Raw genomic sequence first — 22586 nt, 5'->3', positions numbered from 1 at the left:
TGTGCAGAGCGAGAACCCTGGGAAACTCACTATAAATCTTTTTTCTTCTGCATATTTCCCTTGTAAGTGGTCACGCAGTCATGGAACCGAGGTGTTAGAGTCACTCTTTGGAAGGTTCAGTCACGCTAATTGAAAGGAGGTAATTATTGTTGTTGCAAAGGCTGGTGCCACACGCAGTTGTGGCCTCTGCAGCCTTTCCTCCCCATCTGGGGCAGAATTTCAACATCACGGCAAAACTTTATGAACTGAAGTTACTCCCCACGTGCACAGAAATAAATCCTTGCGGGATCCAATTTGGACAGGCTGTTTCTTTCATCTCCCGAGGCAGCGCTGTGTTCCCAGCACGGATGAAAGGGAATATTTTCAGGAATCAAATCCCCCGGGATTGCTGTAGCCATGGTAACACACAGAGATAGCAGGCCTGCTTCCAGCCCAGGTTTTATTGTTCCAGCAGTCAAGAACTGGGTTCTGCAAATAAGCATCCTGGAATAAAGTACTGCCCCTTTGCTTTCCCATCAAAATAAAACTTTAAATATTTCATATATTGCTGCAGTTAAACATTCAGGACGAAGCGCCAAGATCAGTTCTGTCAGAAATCTAACTGGGATGTCTTGTTGGCTAAGCCACAGTGAGAAAGGGGAGAGCACTCAGGTGTTTAATGAATACCAGATAAATCTGAATATTTCCCGTAATAATAAACTCATATTTCACTGCTGAATAAATACCAGAACTTAAGCTTGAAATAAAAATTAAAAACCAAAAAGCATCCCCGTCAAATTTTCATGTGTTTTATTGAGGTGAACATACACATGGTCCACACAGTCAATGGAAAGAGTCATAAAATAATTTAAGAACTTGTGTTGGAAGGTATTAGCAGCACCATCGGAGTTGGAATAGCAGAAAACACATCTCAGGAGGGCAGCGGTGCCCGGAGAAAATGCCATCGTTGGGAACGGGGTGGGAATGGCTTTGTGGGATGCTCTGGGCAGTCGGAGGTTTTAAAACACACTTTTTTTGCTAAATACTTTTGACGATTATCGTTACAAAAAATACAACTAAATAAGATACTGCATAGTATTTTAATGAACATAAAATCGACACTGAGGTGTGTAAAGCAAGACTCAAATCTCTGCTTCCACATACATTTCATTTCTGAGTAGAGAAATCTAAAATTTAAAACCAAAATATAGACCTAGTGTATTCTCTAAAAGACACACTTTAGGTGGAACGTATCGGACTACGAAAATACATATCTCCCATTCTGTTTAATAATTTACTTTAGTTAAAAAGTTGTGAAATTCTCCTCGCAAGAAGCGTATACAAATTGATGACTTTAGTAAATTAACAAAAAGGATTATTTGACTTTTTCTTTTTGTTTTTTGTTTTTTTTTTAAAACAAGGCTTAGCCCCGCAGTAACAATTATACAAGGAAGAAAAGACACTACATTTATATGAAGGAATACAAATTTACACACATTTTACAGTGACTTATACCCTACACATCTACAAAATTCACAGTTATAATACAAGCAAGTACAAGGCTGGGATAAAGCTGTCGGATACCAAAAAAAGTTCCTACTTTAAAAAAAAAAAATAAAATAAATCAACGGGAAGAGCTTCAAATTGTGCACCACTCCGCAAGCTCTGCCGGGAGGAGGAGGAGGAGGCTCAGCACACGCACACGGCTTTCCGCGGCGGGTGGAACAGGGAGCTGCTGAGCTTCTTCTGCCCGCGGAGGCTGCGCCGCATGGCCAGGCGGGCCGGGCTGCGCCGCTGCGGGCTGCCCGCCGCGCCCGCGGCCCGCGCCAAGCCCCGCCGCGGCTTCTTCAGCGCCGGGCCCGAGTTGGATTCCTCCAGAGTCCGCTTAAAGCTGCCCGGGGGCGGCCTCTCCGCGTCCTGCGCCTTGCCCTGGCCGCCAGGGGACACCTTGAAGCCTTTTTGGTCCGTGCCTGAGTGGGCCGAGTTGGAAGGGGAGAGGCTGACCGACAGGCCGTTGCTGTAGGATTCCTGTAGCCTCAAAGCCAGGGCTTTGCTGCACTTCTCCTCCTGGGGGGCCGAATCCTTCGGGGCTCCTCCCGAGCAAGGGAAATTGCTTTTGGCAATCTCGTTTGGCAGCTCCAGGTATTTCTCTGAGAGCATGTTGCTGTGCAGGAGGGGAGGAATGGGCTCGGCAGAGTTCAGTCGTGGCCAGGGGTCATCTTCTACCAGCTGAGGGAAAAGGAAACAAAATACTTAGGAATAAATAAAACCACGGAATCACTGAATGATTTGGGAAGGGACCTTCCAGATCACTTATTCCAAACTCTACCATGAGCACAGACACCTTCCACTCTCCCAGCGGGCCTTGGACACGGCCAGGGACAGACTTGATCCCATGAGGGTGCAGACAGTGTGGGGCACTTTCAGACTTTCCCTAAACCTTATCCGAGGCAGGAGAATCCTACTCCACAGCAGGCTGAGAGGTGGAAAGGATTCCAGCTGGGGCAGTGCACTGCAGCTGCAGAACACCGAGGGATCCTCAGGCAGCTGCTGGGAACTCAGGAAAGCAGAGCCTGGAACCTCCGTGACCCTCAGCAGCAGCGTTCCCAACGCTCAGCCAGGACTCCCCACCAGAGCCGCCACAGGCGCTGCCCTCTGCTTCACGGGGCCAAAGAGCAGCAAGAGCCTCCCGACCTTGGTCACGTTCAGCACTCCCAGTTACTGCATAACCAGCTTAGCCGGGGCTGCACAAACCCCTCCTCTGCTGCCCACACAGAGGGGCAGCGCCAGGCACCTAAAAATATTCCAGTTTGTGCAAAGTGACACTCGTCATTGCCCCTGGATCCCTCACAGCACATCCAGCCTCTCCAGGGAAGCACAGGAGGCACTGAGGCGCCAAGAACCAGGCACTGCCTAACTCTGACCCTCGTCTCCTCTTGCCTCATTCCCCGTTTCACCAACAGGAGAATGGGGACAGTGCTTGCTCTCGCTATCCACAGGGGGGGTATGAAAATTACTGTTTATGCAGCACCCTGAAGACAGGAATTCTGACCTTATTAAAGATTTAATTGTGAAGCCGTCCCTGGTTACTCGGTGAGTCCTTCAGAAGTAAATTTCAAGGCCACCCTACACTCCCCCAGAGGAAGGCAAATGGCAGCTATTATTTTAAGAAATCATGTGCTGGGAGCTGAAATGCACGCAGCTGAATCAGCCAGGGACACGTCTCAGGTGAGTAAACAGATGCTTCTGAAGCCACAACCCAGAACAACTCCAGGTTTAACAAAATGCACTCCAAAAGAAAAGACAATCAGGATTGCTCCCAGCATCCACACTGGTTTTCCACTCCTCTGTGGCTGCCCATGCGTAGACAAAACCATTTAGATAACATTCCTTTACTACATTTAGCAACACAAGAGGGAAGACCTTGATGAATGGAATTTTAAAGGTTATTCTTCATCTCAGTGGCTGCAGAAGGCAGAAGGACAGCAGATCACACACAGGGAGCAGCTCTGGCAGCGCTACTTCAGCTGCTCAATTTAATTTCTGACGTTGTGTCACATAAAACTCAGTTTTATGGTTTGTATTGTGCACGACATTTGATGCTGTGGCTCTTTTCCCCAGCATCTCCTGCTGGTGCAAACAGCTGAGCCCGAAGCAGGCTGTGGGGAGCCAGGGAAAGGCACAGGATGGACCGCTGGAGAGTGCCGGAACAGAACAGGAGAAACAAACCACCAACCACCAACTGCATTTCTCAACAACCCAATCAATCTTCCGCACCGGCCTCAGGAATACTGGCATTAATTTGGTATTAGTAATTGCTGCCAGAAGGACAAGCAATTAAGAAATACTTTTGTTTAATTAAGAAACTTTGGTTTCCATCTATTTCCGAATTAATTGTTTTGGCAGGTAGCAGCTGTCAGGCATCAAGGCCATCCCTGCTTCCCTCACAGAAACTGTGATTGAAAATTTTAAGAGCACTTACAATTTAATTTTTTTCCTCAAGATTTTGCTAAGTTTAAAGCTCTTTTCATGGATTTCGCTCCACTAGATGAAAGGGGAGGAGACAAAGTTGAAGCTTGCCATTTTATTAGCAGCTTGTTTCTCCCGAGGGAATGTTTAAAACTCCCTTTCTAATTTCTGCTTTCTTTTCCTTTGCCCAAAGGACAATTATCTGAAGATTCTGCAGAACATCAAAGGACAGTGACTTAAATCAGGAGCAGCTGGTAATTACTGAAACAAACAGGCACTCATAACTACACTCCAGTTCTTAGAGGGGGGGAAGAAAAGCCACAAAACAACAAAACAAAAACCCTCTGAAGAGCTCTGCTTTATGTTAACAACTCCAACTCGCAGCCTCCAGAAAGACCTTATGTTATGATGTCTCTGCCTCCAACAAAGAACATCAAATCAACCAAAGGAAGATAATGAGATCTCCCAGTACAGAAAGAAAATGTTCTTTACAGCAACACGTGTTGGGACAAATTTAACCTTAAAAAAAAAAATAAAATAAAAGCCCGACACCACCGCAACCAAACAAACCCGAATGACAGCACGCCCTGTGAGGAACAGGGTCACAGCCTGCAACCCCTGGGCTGGGACAGCCACACAAGCACCTGGCAGGGCAGGAAGAGAAACTCAGCCCTGCCTTGTTTTCTAAAGGGGTGTGTTGGATGGTTTCTTTTCTGTACCTCTGAGCCCCACTCTTCTTCCTCTCTGTCTCAAAAGGCTGCCTTGAGTCTTGGGGAGGATCTCAGAAAACTTACTTTAAGAGACAATGCATTTCAAGGTTTGTAAGGTAACAGTACTGATTTCTTCCACATTAGGGAGGAGCAGAGATCAACAGCCACCAACAACCAACCAGCAGCAATTCTGAGAACTCCTACAGAGCAACTCCAAAGGCAGAGTGTTAAAGCCTTTCAATAAACACTGTTAAAAGTTGCTCCAGGCCTCCACACCTTTGCAGGTGGAAGTACTGAGGATATGACTGTAGCTTTCACAGAACATCCAGAGCTGGAAGAGACCCACAAGGGTCATGGAATGGCAACACAATGTTTGAACCAACTGAGCCATCCCAGTGCTAGATTATCTAGACATAACAGTAAAAATTCCAAATCCAAAACAGCAGCATTAAACAGCGATGCAAATTGACAGCTCAGGAGTTCCTGAGCATTCCTGACTCTCTGGCAGCGCTCTGCTCGCCCCGGGGGAGCCGGGGGAGGCCCAAGGGGACGCGGAGAGCCCTTACCTTGAGGGGGGGCGTGCAGCAGCGGGAGGGGGGCAGGCTGCTGGCATCGGGGCTGCTGTAGCTGGGCCCCTCGGCCAGGTTGAGCACCAGCTCCTCGTCGCCGTCCCAGCGGCCGCGCTCGCGCAGGGGCGCGATGCAGATGACGATGGCGCTCGTGTTGTCCGCCCGCAGCATCCGCTGCCTCCAGCGGCCCAGAGCCCGGCCCACCAGCATGCGGGCACAGGACTGCCGCGCCTCGCCCTGGGGACACAGGGACACACAGGGGACACTGTCACACAGAGCCACCAGCATGCGGGCACAGGACTGCCGCGTCTCGCCCTGGGGACACAGGGACACACAGGGGACACTGTCACACAGAGCATCACACACACAGAGCCACCAGCATGCGGGCACAGGACTGCCGCGCCTCGCCCTGGGGACACAGGGGACACTGTCACACAGAGCATCACACACACAGAGCCACCAGCATGCGGGCACAGGACTGCCGCGCCTCGCCCTGGGGACACACAGGGGACACTGTCACACAGAGCATCACACACACAGAGCCACCAGCATGCGGGCACAGGACTGCCGCGCCTCGCCCTGGGGACACAGGGACACACAGGGGACACTGTCACACAGAGCCACCAGCATGCGGGCACAGGACTGCCGCGCCTCGCCCTGGGGACACACAGGGGACACTGTCACACAGAGCATCACACACACAGAGCCACCAGCATGCGGGCACAGGACTGCCGCGCCTCACCCTGGGGACACACAGGGGACACTGTCACACAGAGCCACCAGCATGTGGGCACAAGACTGCCACGCCTCGCCCTGGGGACACAGGGACACACAGGGGACACTGTCACACAGAGCTACCCGGGCACAGGACTGCCCTGAGGACACAGGGACACTGTCACACAGAGCCACCACACACACAGAGCCACCAGCATCTGGGCACAGGACTGCTGCGCTTCGCCCCGGGGACACTGTCACACAGAGCCAGCACACAGAGCCACCCGGGCACAGGACTGCCCTGGGGACACACAAGGGACACTGTCACACAGAGCCAGCACACAGAGCCACCCGGGCACAGGACTGCCCTGGGGACACACAAGGGACACTGTCACACAGCCACCACACAGAGCCACCACAAGGCACCTCATGCCACACGCATTCCTACAAACCACGCCCCAGAGCAGCTGCAGAAACGCTAATTAAAACAAAGCACCTCCAGAAACGCTAATTAGAACACATCTTCCTTCTCCAATCCACCTTGAAAGCAGTGTGGGCTCTGTCCCACACACACAGAGCCCTAAGCAGCATAAACAGCTGGAACATGACTGACAGGCCTTCCAAAGTCCCTCATGGGCTTGCAGAGTGTTTACTCTCTGATGCTCCAATATAAATTCTCAACTGCTTTGTAAAATAAATCAGAGTGATTTAATTCAGCCTAAACAGTCTGCATTGTAACATGCACCTTAATGTGAAATAAATTTAATGTTCACACAGCATTTTGTGTAACTTCCTTAGCAAAGAAACTCATTATCTCTTTTATTACTCACAGACAACACCCTGCTAGTCAAACCTCCCAAAAAAAATAATGAAGCAAATAATTTGAACTATGTTAACAGCGTGGCATTTAACACCAGCCACATGGTAACAACTTTTATGCTGTGGCACAACCACCAATCTGCCTAAATCCCACCAGCTCCATGGGGTGCTTTTCATCCCTACCAGGCTGAACAATTTTAGAGGTAACAAGGATGAAATTTCCACCCTGACTTCTGGCCACTGCTCTCACCATGAAATACTTCTTCTCCTCGTGATCCTGGCACATGGAGATGGCATCCTGAGGGGGGATCATGTTCCAGAGCCCGTCACTGCCCAGGATGATGTACTTGTGCTTCTGGGGGTCAATCGTGTGCACGCTGGTGTCGGGCTCGGGGGACACAACAAACTCCCCACTGTAGAAGTCGTAGCTCCAGAGATCCCCTGGCAAAGCAGAAAATGGGTTGGAATTGTTACATAACACATGAGAAATCTCCCTCTTGGAAAAGAGAGAAAAATGTTCCTTCCCAGGAAATCCATCACCATCAGCCCTGAGTCACCAGCAGGAACGTAAAGGAGTTCCAGGCAGTCACTGCTCAGCTGCTCCTCCTTCTAATCCTCTTTAAAATAAACCAAGCTGTAATCAGAGGTGTTCTACTCTCTTAAAACAAGTATTTGTGGAAAAAGGAGAAATGAAACAGGGTAATGCCTAGAAAATGTTGAAACCTTAACCACTCTCCAAACTAAAACCTGTCCGAATTAACTGAGCCCTCCTTAAACAGAAGCAAACCCTGGCTTTGTGGATCCCACACCAAACCTGCAAATATTTGAGCGTGCCAGTGCCACAGGGAGGGGACAAAGCAAAAAGCAAAGGAGGAGACTGAAGCCTTTTCCCCGTTCAATTCCCTTTGGCATTCCTTTTCCTCCCACACTCGAGCATCCTTGCAAAGCCCCACGGGGCTCTCTGCAGCTGAGCACCGTGCCAAGCCCGGGAGCTGGACAGCAGCCACAGGAGCACGGGCACTGCCCGGGCTCCAGCAGGGAGGCAGCAAAGAAGAGCTCAAGCCTCTCCCCAGGATGGCCTCACGCAGGGAACATTTCTATTTTTAAATCTCTCCCACCGTGTGAATGAGTTTGGGGTCACCTCACCAGAAACAAAGCTGAACAATGCATCAAATCATCCCCTGCTTCAAGAGTCCCTCCAAACCATCCTCAATAAAAACCACTCCAGCAGAAAAATGCACTTCCACATCAATTGATTTCAATTCTATTTATCAAGTACACTTGAAAAATTAAAAACCTTTTCTAAGGCTAGGCCTTCAAATCAAGAATAGTAATAATTTGCCCTAACACCTCTTTTAAAAATTTATTTCCACGCTCACCAACAGCTTCCTGTGGTGATAAGCAGCAAAAAGTAACATTATTATTGTTATTATTTGCAAGCACCGGCTACATTTTTCTGTACAGAACACACAGCTTTAAAAGCACAAATTAATTGAACCGTCAGAGCCGAGCAGCAAACAGAAGCTCAACAACTCAAGGTTTTGTCAGGCTCTTCCTTTGCTTTCTGCTGGACAAAGCCCGGAGCTTCTTCCACATCCATCAGCACCCTTTTAAAGACAATAAATAACCTTTTTGTCTTCCTCCTCGCCTCCATTAGCTTTGCCTTAAGCTATCAACCAGTTGAAAAGACTTTTCCAGAAGCAGGAAAGGGAATACTTCAAGTCAATTCCCCCACTCCAAGCAGCCCATCCTCATTAGAGCCCCGGTTCTCCCGGCCGCAGCAGCCCCACGAGCACACGCTGCTAATGAGCGCTAATTAAAAGCCGAGCCTGCTCCTACAGAGGTGCACTCGGCTGCCACGGGCTGCCGACAAAGCCAGCTGGCAGCGAGATCCAAATAAATACTGTAACACGAGAGCCGAGCAATTATTGGATGTGAATTTCCACGGCAAGTCCCCCTGCACTCCACCGCTCACATCCCCTGTCACAGCCACAGCAGGCGAACTCCCGGAGCAGCATCAGCTCCCAACAGATCCAATACTGTCACCCGTCCATTTGCCAGTTTGGTCACACTCGTGCAGGAGAAATGACAAAATGTTATTAGCTGAAGCGGTTTTTTAATTAAAAACACCGTGCTGGGTGATAAAAATAGCCTGATGTTCATTAATTTGGGTTCTTGATGTCATCGTGTCCATCTGCTCCCTTCCCGAGGAAACAGCCAAGCCATCACCGCGCTGATTGCAGGGGATCTGCTCCAAGAGGAGGAGGCTCCTCACAGGGATAGCTGGGAATATCAGCATGGCCACAAGGGCAGCTCCAGGGGTTACAAACTTCTGAAGGGCACAGAGACATTCCCAGACCTCCAAGCCTGAGCCTGCCGAGGCCAGCCCATCTCACAGGGAGAAGAACATTTACAGGTTCATTTTTTTTCCCTGAAAGGCAAAGCTCCCCAGCCTGAGGCAAAGCTTTCTGGAGCTGCTGCCCAGCTGTGCCTCCCTCTCCCTGCCCAGCTGTGCCCCCCCTTCCCTGCCCAGCTGTGCTCCCCCTCTCCCTGCCCAGCTGTGCCTCCCTTTGCCCAGCTGTGCCCCCTCTCCCTTTCCAGCTGTGCCCCCTCCCTGCCCCCTTTCCCTGCCCAGCTGTGCCCCCCTCTCCCTGCCCCCTTTCCCTTTCCAGCTGTACCCCCTCTCCCTTTCCAGCTGTGCCCCCCTCTCCCCGCCCAGCTGTGCCCCCCTTTGCCCAGCTGTGCCCCCCTCTCCCTGCCCAGCTGTGCCCCTTCCCTTTCCAGCTGTGCCCCCCTCCCTGCCCCCTTTCCCTTTCCAGCTGTGCCCCTCTCCCCGCCCCCTCTCCCTGCCCAGCTGTGCCCCCCTTTGCCCAGCTGTGCTCCCCTCTCCCTGCCCAGCTGTGCCCCCCTCTCCCTTTCCCTGCCCAGCTGTGCCCCCCTCTCCCTGCCCAGCTGGAGGGTTTAACACCCCAGCAACACCAACCTGCAGAGGTATTTTCAGGGGCAGCCTCTGTCCCAGCTCTGGGAAGGGGGAGGAGAGCAGGGAACACACTTCCCTGAGCGTTCCCAAGCGCTCTGGATCCTTTCATTGTGCTCCAAAGCAAGCAGACAGAGCAGTGACCCCCTGGCAGCCTGGGGTGTGCCAGGGGCTGCAATGCCAGGCTCTCAAGGCTTCCATTTGAGAGCCAGACTATTTTTGTTCTGAATTAAAACCCAAACATTTGGGTTCTGAATTAAAACCCAAACAAAACTCTCCGCAATCTTGTTCTTCAACAACTTACACACTGGGAGTATTTCTTTCAGTGTGAGGTTTGCATGTTTCTTTTCCAAGCCAAAAAAAAAAAAAAGTTATTAATGTAGTTCCTTCCACATCTTCCAGAAAAACCTGTTTCTTAGTCCTGACTCAAACCAGAATAATATACAGAGATCCACACTGCATCTCACAGAGTGAAATAGATGTTTGAAATCAGATACTGAAGGAGCAGGAAACAAATTTAGCTGCCCGTAAGAATATATCAAACTATGCAGTCTCACTGTTACCTTATAAAATACAACAACAAAGCCACTTCTGAGTCAAGCGCTGCCAGGGAAGTAATGGCAGCTGCAAACAAAAACACCCATCTTGTAAGTGGGCTGGATTGGATTAAACCCAAAGCCCTCTAAGAGCTAAAGCATGTCCAGAAATTACATAAATCAAGTCTTTCATTTCAGTTTCTGGAGATGCTGTTTTGCATATAAAAAGGGCTTTTGATTTTAATAGAGGAAAGAAAACTTTACTTTCATAACTCAGTCCAAAATAAAACCTCAGTTTGATTAATCCCAGAGCTTTTTAAATCAAGGTTTTTCTCCACAAGGAGCCACAGGTGCCCTCACATGATGTGAGTTACACACAGATCCCCAGAGCAAAGCACGCTCTGCATTTGGCACTGCACATTTATTACTTTGTCTCAGGGCTGAAGAAAATTGAACGAGCTGCAGCAAGATATCCTGAGGACAAGAAAAGAATCCCAAATGCGCCCCAAGTTTGTCTGGTTTTATAGAGATAAAACAGAAAAGCAATTATCAATAGGAGCTGGAAATTGCTGTAAATATAACTTAGACAATTCCATGTGATTCGGGTTCACGGCCTACAATGGAGCAGGAAGGAAAAACTGAGTGGCAGCTGTGCCAAATCTCTTTGGTAATTTAATTTTAAAAACAGTTAAACGCATGTAAACAACCCTAAAATCTTACAAAGCAATTTCCTCAGGTCATTTGAGGTCAGCCATAGCCTGTTCTCCAGGATTTCATGGTATGTGCATTCAGAGAGCTGCACAAAACAGCTCTGGCATCCAGGCAGTTGCTCTGGAAAACAGCTTCCCTACCCCTGTCAGAGATTCCTGCAGCAGCTCCACGTGGATTCTCTGTTCTGGCACAGAACTGCTCCTAGAGGGCAGCAGGGAATTCAAACCTGGACGGTGGAGGCTGCCCCACCTGAAACAGGGGTGAGTCTGTTCTACTGCTCCATAAAAAAGCAGGGAAGGCAGAGTTCATGCTCCCCCAGGAGGGAGTGGTTGAACCAACGGGCTCCTGGCTCAGGTTTCATCATCCATTCATTCAAACAGCTCCAGCAGTGCCAGGCAATCCCTCACCACAGACTCTTCAGCATCTCTTACAAGGCAAATCAGTATTTAAAAAAAAAATAAATATGTTCTCATCGCCCAGAAAAGGTCAGCAGAAGTGGCTGTGAAAACACAGAACTACAGCTTAAAATGGTTTATTAGAAGATAGAAAGCTGCTGTGGGCATTAAAGCATCTCACAGATGCTCTGCAGGGACAGCACAACGCCCAAATATTTCTGAATTGTTATGGGGCTATAAATAAATCAAGCATTATTTAATACTTAAATCCAGCCACTGTGCATACCACACGTGCTTATTGCAGGGCAGGAGGGCACTTCTGCCAATCAGAATGGGAGAGGGTATGGCAACAGAATTCATCTGGCACAAGGATTTCTTCTGCACCAGGATTTCCTGCTGGCTGAGTGCAGCTTTTCCACGGAGCTTTGTTCCTGCTATTCCCAAAACCTTCCTCAACTCCTTAAGAGTGCACTGGACTTAAAGACCGGGGGATGAGACTACTTCAAAATATTTTAAAGTGTTGTAAGAGAGAGACACTTAAAACACCACCTATGATCTAAATTTTAGGGGTTTTAATCAGATAATCTCCCCCATTCTAAATATCAAATTCACAACTCTGAGTTGCTCTGTTGAGAGATTTTTTGCTGTCCTGATAAAAATTTTTGTCCAGGTTGGGACCAGGCAGGAGGGGAGGCTGGTCCCAGCATGGGGTTTGAGCTTTCAAATCCCAGAACTGATAAGAGATGGTGCTCCCATGTTTTGGACCTGAAAACTCTCCATAAATCCTCTCTTCATGCACTTGCTGGCAAAGAATGCTGGGGGCCAGCAAATGCACGGTTCCTCGGATTCCCATCTGCACACCAACCCCGGCCAAATCCTTTTGTTCAGCTCGCTGGGAGCAACCAGATCAAAAGCCAGCCAGCTCTTTAGACAGGCTTACAATCACAGGAACAAAAGAGGCATCAAAATGAAGTGTTCACATGTTGCAATCCAGGAGGAACACCTCCCCTGTCCTGCAGGAGGGAACAACAGGGGTGTGCTGCTCAGGGGATGAAGGTTTTTTTGCTCATCTATTAGCTGCAAAGAAATCACTCAAACTCTCAAGTCGGCTCTCTTAACCACAAAATAAACTCTCTCCTACCTGAAATATGGCATATAAAGACTTTCAAATACTGAGAAAAAGTCCTTAAAATTAAGATTTTTAATTTCAGGCACCTGTGACTCCTCGCTCGACACACAGCTGACTCTTCCATGTTCATTATCACTGCAAAATTCTCCTTAACCCTGGACAAATCCCTGTGGCACAGCTATTCCTGCCTGTGAAATCAGACACAGCAAGGCTCAGGAATGAGCCAGACCCCGGTCCCAGAACAGCCTGTCCCCACGGGCACTGCCAGCTGACCCAGGAGCACTGACAGTACTGCCACGGCCTGCCAAGCTGCCAGCCAGGAATACAGCACAGCTCTTGCAGGAAAACCCAAAATCCCATCAAAGCAAACCTGTTCTGGGTATACCTGCACAGAAAATTCCTCACTGCACAAAGGGAAAAACATGAACAGCCAAAGATTGGCATTCTGCAGTTGAATTTAAGGAGAAAAATTTAAGTTAGAAAGACTAACACTCAGAGGTAAGAGACACCCAATAATTCAAGTTTTCTAGTCCTGCACTATCCCTTTCTGTCCTTGGAATGAGGTGCTCCTCAAAGACAGTTCCTCTCATTGCTAGTGCTCCCATAAAGGCAAGTTCAAGTTAAATAGATTTGACTTTCATCCCATTCTATGCCAAGTCTTAAATTTAAAAAAAAAAGATTCTCCACAAAAGAAGTACTGAAGCAATTCAAACACCATCCAGCAAAACTTCCTTTCTGGTGCAAATGACAGTGTGCAAGGCCTGTGTGTGTCCAGGAGGGAGAGCACATTTGTCTCCTTCTCACTGAGATAATGGGAGTGTAATTTTTAGTTATTGTAAATAACTAAAATTGTAAATTTTACCACCAACTAAAATTTACAATTTTAGTTATTTACAATAACTAAAAATTACACTCCCATTATCTCAGTGAGATAAAGACAAGGGCTCTCAGTGAGCCCTTGTAGGGCTGACACTGAAAACCCTGAAGTTATAAGTTCTTCCCTCCCCGGTTACAGCACTAATCAAAAATCCCAGTATAATCGTATTAAAAACACACTTCCAAGGCCCAGACTTTGAGAAGGCAGGTGAGGAGAGCCCTGAGCATTGTGTGCTGGTAAACCCAGGGGATGAGCAGAGCGGGGGGACTCACCCAGGGCTCTGGCCACGGCCAGGAAGGGGATCTGGTCGATGACGGTGCTGCGGCGCACGGGGCCGTTGTGGCTCAGCCGGGGCCTCTTCCACACCACACGGTTCACACCAGACTTATTGATCACACTGAAAGCACACACAGGGACAGGGGTTAGCAACAGCAAAGAGGAGCTTGGTGTCAACCAGGAAAACCAGTGAAATATGCAAATGTGGAGGCAATAATGATGGTATCCTCGGGGAAGTTCCTATTCACACCACAGCACCTGGATAGTTCATAGAGAGCCAAGGGGGAAAGTGAGAGATGAAGGGCAGAAGAAAATAAAAAGCAAGGTAATAAAGACCTGGAAAAATTCTGGCTGGTTACAACATATGCAAGAGTGTCTTTTTAATCTGTCAGAGACGGAGCAGGACTGGATTTGCCTCCCTCAGAGGAGGACCATCAACATCAGCTCACTCAGGTGTCAATTCCACACAGCTCCTCCTTCAGCCTTCCCCATCTCCCAAAGTTTGGCTGTACAGAGCAGCATGGCATCCTTGAAACAACAGCAAAGAAAGGAGCAGCCTCCTGAAAGGATTTGCTTGATGGAAGGAACACCAACAGGAGGCAGACACAAAAGAGGAACTGTCCCGGGCTGGTGTCTGCAGGAAGCAGGAGATGGGAGAACAGCTCTGCCTCTGCATGTGAACACCTGCTCTGAGGCACTGAGCACTGCTTCAGCTCTCCCAGATGGCACTGCAGGGTCAAAGGAGCTACAGAGCAAACAACTGGGGCAGCTGTGTCAGGCAGGGAAGAGAGAAGAATGAACCATCAAGGAGTAAGAGCTAATGAAACCAGGAACTAGCAAAGCTTGGTCCCAACCAAGTCAGGAACTGGATACTTGAAAGTTGCTTTCATCCAAGGAACAGCCATTGGTAATTAGAAACTGAGCAGCTCTGGAACAGCCTCAAGATTCCTCATGCTGAAGCCATTCAAGATGCACTTCCTGACACTTCAAAGGCCTTAACAACAAGGGCATGTTCTGCTCCATCCAGAGCACAGCAAAGTCACAAACACCACATCCCAAAACCTGATCTCCTCCACTTGTACAGCTAATGACCACACAGAGCTCACTATTGGGAAAAACCCCATCCCACACTCAGACTGTTACTGGGAAAATAGCATTTTAATGGAAGACTCCCTCATGCTCTCTCATTAAGTGTTCCCAGTTTGCTCTCATCAAAGACAAGGCATTCCCAAGCACAGCTGCACAGTTCCACCTCGCTCCCACCACATGCTTCACAGCCAGCCTGGGAAAAACAGGAGGAGCACCAGTAAAAATTTTTTTTAAAAATTAAAAATTAACCATTCCTGTTGATACTAAGTTTCAGGGAATGCTTTTCTGCACCTTCAGAGACTCCTAACCTCAGAGAAACAACCTACAGCAAAACTGCCCCTGCTCAACTCCCACCTGCCAGAGCCACAAATCTGTGGGTTAACGGGCTGACAGGGTTCCCAGATGAATGATGTCAGCAGGAAAACCTTCAGCGATCCCTGCTCGAGGAGCAAACCCTGCCCCTCCATCTGGTGCAGCACCAGGAGGACACGGAGCTCCCAGATCCCAGCCCTGGGGGCTGTCTCCAGGCATTTGTGCCACCTGACAGAGCCCTGCCTGCTCCCCCTCGCTGCCAGGGAACACACAGCCACCCCAGCTCGGGTGTGCCAACATCTGCCAGGGCTCCTGGAAGGACAGGTGCTAAATTGTGGTGTTGGAACAGCAAAGGGAGGGGTTTGTTTCAAATCCAGGATTGTTCTCATGCTCCCTAAGCAGAGGCTTTGAGGAGCCTATTCAACAGCTGCCATTGTCATCTCAGGGACAATGCAGGCTGCCTGAGAAACTGGAGTGCTGTGACAAACTGGATATTCCAGACCTCGTATCATTTTACCTACGGGAAAAGGAAAATTGCACAACCAGAAGGTTCCTCAGAATGTAAAGGAAAATAGGCCAAAAATTAACATCTCTGCTTGCAAAAAGTTGTTGGTGAACCTTTAGAACTGCAACTACCCTTCAGCTGTGTGATCCACCAGGAAATTAGAATTCTGGATATACCATAAACCACTAGCAAAAACCAGAACCATGTAACAATGGATCCCTGTAATTTATTCCCCAGCAAGCTGTAAGAAAAATTAAGAAGACAAAGGAGAAATAGCTGAGATTCAGCTCCTTGTGTGCCCTCCCACAACAAGCTCGAGCTTAGCTCAGTGAAAGCAGACAAACCTACCTGCCCCCAAGGCCTTCAATTCTCTCCCTTTCTTTGGGAAGCTCTGGCTTGTGGTCCTGTGTCACCTCCACAGCCCTCACAAAGTCATCCTTGGGGTCGTCCTGCACCCCCAGCACCACTCCCGAGTCGCCCACGTGGGCCACGTACATCTTGGAGCCGCGGATGATCACCACGCTGGCCGTGGTCCCCGACGTGCTGGGCAGGCCTGTCATGGTCTTGGGCCACTCTGCTGCAGGGAGAAACCAGGCAAGAAACAGACAAAAAGCACAGGTTTAGCTCTGGGGAGCTGGGAACGTTGTGAGGGGCGTCTCAGAGGTTTGTGGGATGTTACAACAGCCAGGCCCAGCGTGTCCCCAGGTCCCCCCAGTCCTTTAACATCCTTCCCCAGCCTCAGCCTAAACTGACACAGGATCAAAGCACCACAACGGGGTTCTAAAAACTGTCTCCTCTGGTTTGATATTCCAAGCGTGACTAGAAGAACACGGGGGAAGATGTGCTCCTTGGGGGCTGAACAGGATCAATCAAGTGTTTCATTGAGATTTACTCTTCACTTCCCCGTCTGAAGTAGTAGAAACGTCCTCAATTCAGTTATTTGGTCTGCATATTTGATTGGCAATCAGGATTTGTGGACATTCCTGATTCCCTTGGAAGGGAGAAACACTGCTATTTTACTTTGATAGGCTGAACAGCAACATTTTGTGCTCAATGAGATCTCTAATGTTTTACTCACAGTTCTCTTTGGAGGGCTGAATAATTCAGACTCAGTGTGCTCTCCTTAAATTCTACAGGAGATATCCCTGGAATTCAGAGTAATAACACAACTACACCTGGTGAGGGAAATCTCCTTTCTCAACTGCTCTGCCCTCCAAACACTTCTCTGAACTTGCTGTTACACTACTCTCTCCAATTCTATCCCATCCCAATTTCTCTTTCACGCCTTTCCTATTTTTCTGTCTACACACACAACTTGATCTGTCCCCAAAAGTGCCCAAACTGACTGAGACAACACCCCCGTGGAGCCCCAGCCCAGCCACCCCATCCTGCTCCCACCCCAGCACCCACAAAAGCAGGCTCAGCCCCCAGTTATCAGTCAGCTCCAGCAGCACCTCACGTTTCTCCTTCACTGCACCCACTCACACCTTCAGACAAACTGCACAGGGATCCTCCTCTCCCTGCCACATTCCAGCTCCTGCTCTTCACAAGTCAGGCTCACACAGCACAGCACAAAAACTGCACTGTGACACAAGCTGCTTGCAGGAAATGCCCAGCCCAGGCTGCCAGAGCACTGCATTCTCTGTTTGTGCCTGTGGCACAACAAACACACGAGGAGAGAAAAGGCAAACACAGTTATACCTTATCCTCTGTGAAAACAGATACTTTAACCTTCTAAAGCTTGAAACAGAATCAAAAAAAATGAGGAGCTTAAGTTCTAGTGGCGCTGAATGATGTTCAGGTGCCTGAGGGAAGAACACATGGAAGAGAGCTGATGGAAAAGGAGAATTTGGAGTAGAATTCACAAGCAGTATGAAGATAAAAGTTGCATTTCAAGCTACCAAGACATCCAGTACAATTTAAACATTTAAGTTCCAGCAGTTCTAGCTTTGTGCTGTAAATACTAAAATGCACTTTCTCCCTGGGAGCAGCTTTATTTCAAGAACACAAACATTCAATCAGCTTATTGGAAGTACTTTGTCTGGCAGTTTTAACTGTGGATATTAAATCTAACACATTCCAAAAGGAAAGCAAACAAGGGAGGGAGCCAAGTGGTAATGAGGACTTCAACCATGCACTTAACAGAAAACAAGCTGCAACTAATGAGTTTCTGTCAGTGTAACAACCCCTGAACAGCAATAAAATGTATTAGAGAGTCAAATCAGACTTTATGGGGATGGGGAGCAGAGAGAAGGAAATCACCCACTTGTGGGAGTAAGAATGATGCAGCAGCCTCAGATTTTAGGCTGAACAAAACCAGGAATAATGTGCCTGTCATCCAGAGACTGTAGTTCATGCCTTGCTCTCATTCAGAGATAAGTATTAGATACAGCCCAGTTCTCTCTGTAGACTGTGTCTCACCAGGAACCAGCAAAAGTGTCAAAACTGCTGGGTTTTCTTCTAAGCTCAAGCATTAAAATCAAATCCATGGACCCAACTCCTCCACAGATTAGGAACATCAACAGCACATCTTTCTAAAACATTCCCCCCCCACTTGAAAACCACTGCCCCTCACACTCAGCTCTGTAACTTTGAACTCATAAACTCAACTCATCCTGTAGCTTCCAAATGAACTCTTACTCCAGAAGACCTTTGGCATCCAGAGAATTTTATTACTACAGAATTAAGGCCAAAATGGTCACCAGTGACAAATGGGCATTTTTCTGGTACTGTCATGATCAGTGTGGTTTGTGTCTACCAGGGGATGCCCACAGGACTTCCAACAACCAAGAGCAGCTGAGCACAAGCTTCCCTTCCAACAGCCAACTGGAAGCAATAAAGACTCCATCCTCCACCCCAAAATTCCAAACCATGCTGCCACACACTTCAGGATACCAACACAGCCAGTCTCCATTTCGTGTCCACAGTGTCACCGAGGCACAGATAAAAAGCTGCTCTACACGTGGAAGTTTGGAAAATGATTGCCTGTCAGCAGAATTCACACTGGGACTCCACAACAGGATGAAGTAATAAACCAGAGATAATGATGGGCTTGTCCCAAAGAACTCGGGCTGTTAAGCACGTGCAGCAGGACTCAGGAGGAGCAAACAAGCTCTGGAGTTTACTAAACAGCCCACCTCCAAGTGCCACCAAAGGCTCCCAGCCAGAGCTCTGCTGTTTCTCACAACAATTTAAATTGCTTCCACAAGCCCGGTGCTGTTTGCTAAACACCCATTGCTGAACAGAGCTTCCTGCACTCTTCTCCTCCCTGCCTCGGTGCTCACACAGAGTTCCAGTGACAAATAACACAGCAGGGACTCAAGAGCCAGAAAACTCGACTCCTTATCTTCCCCCACCCCATGCCATGTCCCCCTGTTCACACACTTTGCTCCTTATCACCCAGCCCTGCAGCCCAGGAGGCCGCACGCCCCATTGCCAAGGATGTGGTCAAGTTCTGGTGCTTCTAAATTCACACCCTTCCCTCAGTACCCTCAAACTTACTGCTCCTTCCCCCAGTATCTCCTCAAGTATCTGACGTTTGCACAACTTCTCTATTCTGCTATTCAAGAAAAAGGAAAATGAAACTGTTTTGAAACTATAATTACCCCGCGCCCCTCCTGAATCACTCACTGAAAGCCCAGGGTGCTCCGAGTGCAATTCTTGCTTTTCAGGTTTCCCTCTCGAGCCCAGCTGTCACTGTCACTACTCTGGATCCAGTTTTACCGTGTTCCACCCCTCCCTTCACACGCTGAACTCTGCTCTTGCTTTTTCTCTGAGGCTTCCGAATGCCTAAACGCACAAACAACACACACACATTCTACACATTCTATAGGAACAACCATGCTGTAAGTCAGAACCTTCACCTCACAAACCAAAAAACGCCTTTCAGAAACTCCAACTGCAGCCTCACAAGACCTCGGGGAGAAGGATGAGCACAGGAATGATGACTGTCACTTGTCTGGGCATGCTCCTCTCCTTAACACTGACTGTAAGTCAGTGTAAATAAATCAGCTTCCATGCTACTGCAATGAAACAACTAAAACATACATAAATACATAATGATGATATATATTTATATCAAAGCCATCCTCAGGACACTAAGCGTGTTTTCTATTTGTCAGGGACACTGAGTATTCCCCCATGCTCGCACATGAGCGAGTTACAAACCAGACACATCTCAATCCTGCCATCAGGACTCACAAAAACAGTCGGAAGCACCGTTAGGGGGGAAAAACGCCATTCTCAGCCCATTTCAGTTTGTTAAAATTATTTTTTTCCCTTTTCATGACGCAAAGGAAATCTAAGGGGGACTTCAGCGCGATGACCCAAGGCAACAAGATGAAGACCTCCCCAACGAATCGAATTTGGAAACTGACGCCTAACACGCTGAAAACAAACTGCAGCCCTACCACCGCACCATTCCCAGCTACGTAACACAGCAGCGTATCCTCGCCCCGTGTTTACATCTCTCCTCTCCCAGCGTGCCCTCCGCTGCTTCTCGTTCTCCGGGATCGCTCGGCTCGGCGGCCGGGATGCCCTCCCGCGCTCCGCCGCGATTCCCGGCGCGGGAGGGAGGGAAGCAGGGAGGGAGGGAGGGAGGCACTCACAATAGTGCGGGAGAGGGGGAGGAGAAGGCGGCCGGGGAGCGGCAGGGGGGCGGCCGGGGGGTCCGCTGGCACTTACGCAGCTTTTTCCACATGGCGCGGTGGCAGGCGATGAAACCCTTGCGCAGGGCCGCGCACACCTCGGCCGGCTCCGCCGAGCAGAAACCCTTCTGCTTCTTGATGAAGCCCCACAGGTTCTCCCGGGCGAACTGGGCCGCCTCCCGCCCGCCGTGCCCGTCGCACACGGCGAAGAAGGCGACGGAGCGGCGCGGCCGCCGCCCGGGGCCGGTGCCGGGGGGCTGCGCCCCGTCCTCGGCCGCCCGCGGGGCTCCCCCCCGCCGCCGCCCGCTCTCGGCCGGGGGCTCGGCGACGCCGGGGCCCGCGGGCGCCGCTCCGCCTTTGTGCGCCCCGGCCGGCGGCGGCTCGGGCTCCACCACGATGTGGGTCACGTCCTCCATGTATTTCCTGCCGCCCTGGTCGGAGAACACGCTCACCCCGAGCGCGTACGGCCCCTCCATGGGGAGAAGGGGGAGGGGGGGCGGCTCCGCGCGGCGCTCCCGCCGCTGCCCGCCCGCCGACGACTATTGCTGGAGACGGCGGCGCTCGGGCATGTCCGCGGCGGCCCCGGGCCGCTCCCGCTGCCGCTCGCCGCGCCCGCCGGAACGGGAACGGGCCCGGCCCGGCCCGCCCAGCGCCCCCTGCCGGCCCCGCCGCGGCGGAAGGGGCGGCGGGCGCGGCCCGGGCTCCGCGGCGCCCCCTGCGGCCGGCGGGGGGGAGCGCAGCGGCGGCGGAGATCGCGAACCGCGGCAGCGCCCGGGCGGGACGGGACGGGAGCCGGCGGGACCCGCCGCTCCTGCCGCTGTCCCTGCGCCGATAGCCCAACAATCCCCCCCGGCATCCCTGTCCGAACGCTCCTGGAGCTCCCGAAGCCTCGGGGCCGTGCCCGTTCCCCGGGGAGCCCGGGCAGTGCCAGCGCTCCGGGGAAAGAGCCTTTCGCTGATCGCTGACACAGCTTCAGGCCGGTCCCCCGGGTGCTGTCGCTGCTCGGCGGAGAGATCGGGGTCTGCCCCTGCTCTCGCCCTCACGAGGAAGGTGTGGAGAGCCATGAGTGTCCCCCGGGTCCCCTCCACCACACGCACCCCCAAAAAGACTTCACAGAGCTCAGCAGCGCAAGTAGGATGCAGAACGGGAAGCACAAGATTGCTCCCCTTGCTCCAGGAACCCGCTGGCTGTCACTCAAACCCTCCTGTCCCTTCCTGCTCCAGGAACCCCAGTGGTACTCAGACCCCCATCTCTCCCTGCTCCAGGAACCCCACTGGTACTCAGACCCCCATCTCTCCCTGCTCCAGGAACCCCCCTTGCTTTCATCCCTGTTTTCCCACTCGATTCCCTCCAATGACCCCTCTGGAGTTACACATCCCAGCACTGTTTTAAGCTCATGACCATTTAGGACGTTTCCTTCACGCTGGAGGGGTTTGTGCATTTCGTTTTTATAGCTGAAATTCCAGACATTGCTTTGCTGCCAGCTCCCAGAGCCCCTTCTCACTACAGCAAAAACCACCACGGAATTTTGCAAAAATACTTGCCTGGAGATAATTGTTTGGCTTAAGGACTGCAAGCCCTTTGGATTTCCTTCCATCAACCACATTAAAGTCAGCAGTATTTAAAAAATAAAAAGGATATCAACAAAGGTTTGGGTTCCTGGAGAGCTGAGGGATTTGCAAACCTGTTACAACCATTAATGAATTAATCCACACTAATCCAATCAGGTAAGGATCCCTTCCTACTTTACAGGTGTTTATACCCTCAGATCAATCACCAGATCACCAACCCCAATATAGAATTGCTTTAAAAATCTGACCATGAAGTTTCATAACAGTATTTTACGTAAGTATATTGGGCATTTCAACAGTGTGTAAAGGAGACAAAGACCAATTCGAGCTTTATGCAATCCCAAACATCACAATGTATCACTATTTCCCTCCTAATTAACATAAAAACCACAGACATGACACATCAATTGCCAGGCCTGCACTGCCACCCACATTGCAGGGCATTTTTAATTACAAAGTAACCAGAAAACAAACAAACTGACTTAAAACTGTCAACCAAAAAAGAAGATAAAAAAACATTGGCAGACCTGCGTCATCCCAGGGACAGCTAAAGCCATTTACTTCCCAAAAAGTGCAATATCCCTGTTTCCTAGCTCGATAAATGTTTCACAGCTAGATAAATGTAGCAGAGATGTTGTCATGTGAGGAGTAGTCTCATTCAATGAAGGCAATGCTTTCCTAAATAATTTTGAGTGGAAAAAATCACAATCTATTGCAAGAACAGAACCACACAGACTGGCTCCTACTCTTTACAGAAACATACTTTAGGTAGTCTGGTAAAAAGGAGGAAACAAAAGAGAAA

At 49.8% G+C, this 22586-nt stretch overlaps 1 protein-coding gene across 1 annotated transcript; it reads right to left on the bottom strand.

Moving 5' to 3' along the window:
• Positions 1-772: 772 nt before the first annotated feature.
• Positions 773-20871, bottom strand: PPM1D (protein phosphatase, Mg2+/Mn2+ dependent 1D). Its single transcript, XM_038158146.1, has 6 exons — positions 20251-20871; positions 15916-16144; positions 13658-13782; positions 7011-7201; positions 5225-5464; positions 773-2208 (listed from the first exon to the last, which is right to left on the bottom strand). The coding sequence occupies exons 1-6, from the start codon at positions 20687-20689 to the stop codon at positions 1669-1671; spliced, it is 1764 nt and encodes a 587-aa protein (XP_038014074.1). The 5' UTR covers positions 20690-20871; the 3' UTR covers positions 773-1668.
• Between the last annotated feature and the right edge of the window lie 1715 nt (positions 20872-22586).

Source organism: Motacilla alba, chromosome 19 (assembly GCF_015832195.1).
Source record: "Motacilla alba alba isolate MOTALB_02 chromosome 19, Motacilla_alba_V1.0_pri, whole genome shotgun sequence".
In the NCBI taxonomy this organism is placed as follows: Eukaryota; Metazoa; Chordata; class Aves; order Passeriformes; family Motacillidae; genus Motacilla; species Motacilla alba.
The sequence above is the reverse complement of the archived record's forward strand: the minus strand, read 5'-3'. Positions and strand labels throughout refer to the sequence as shown.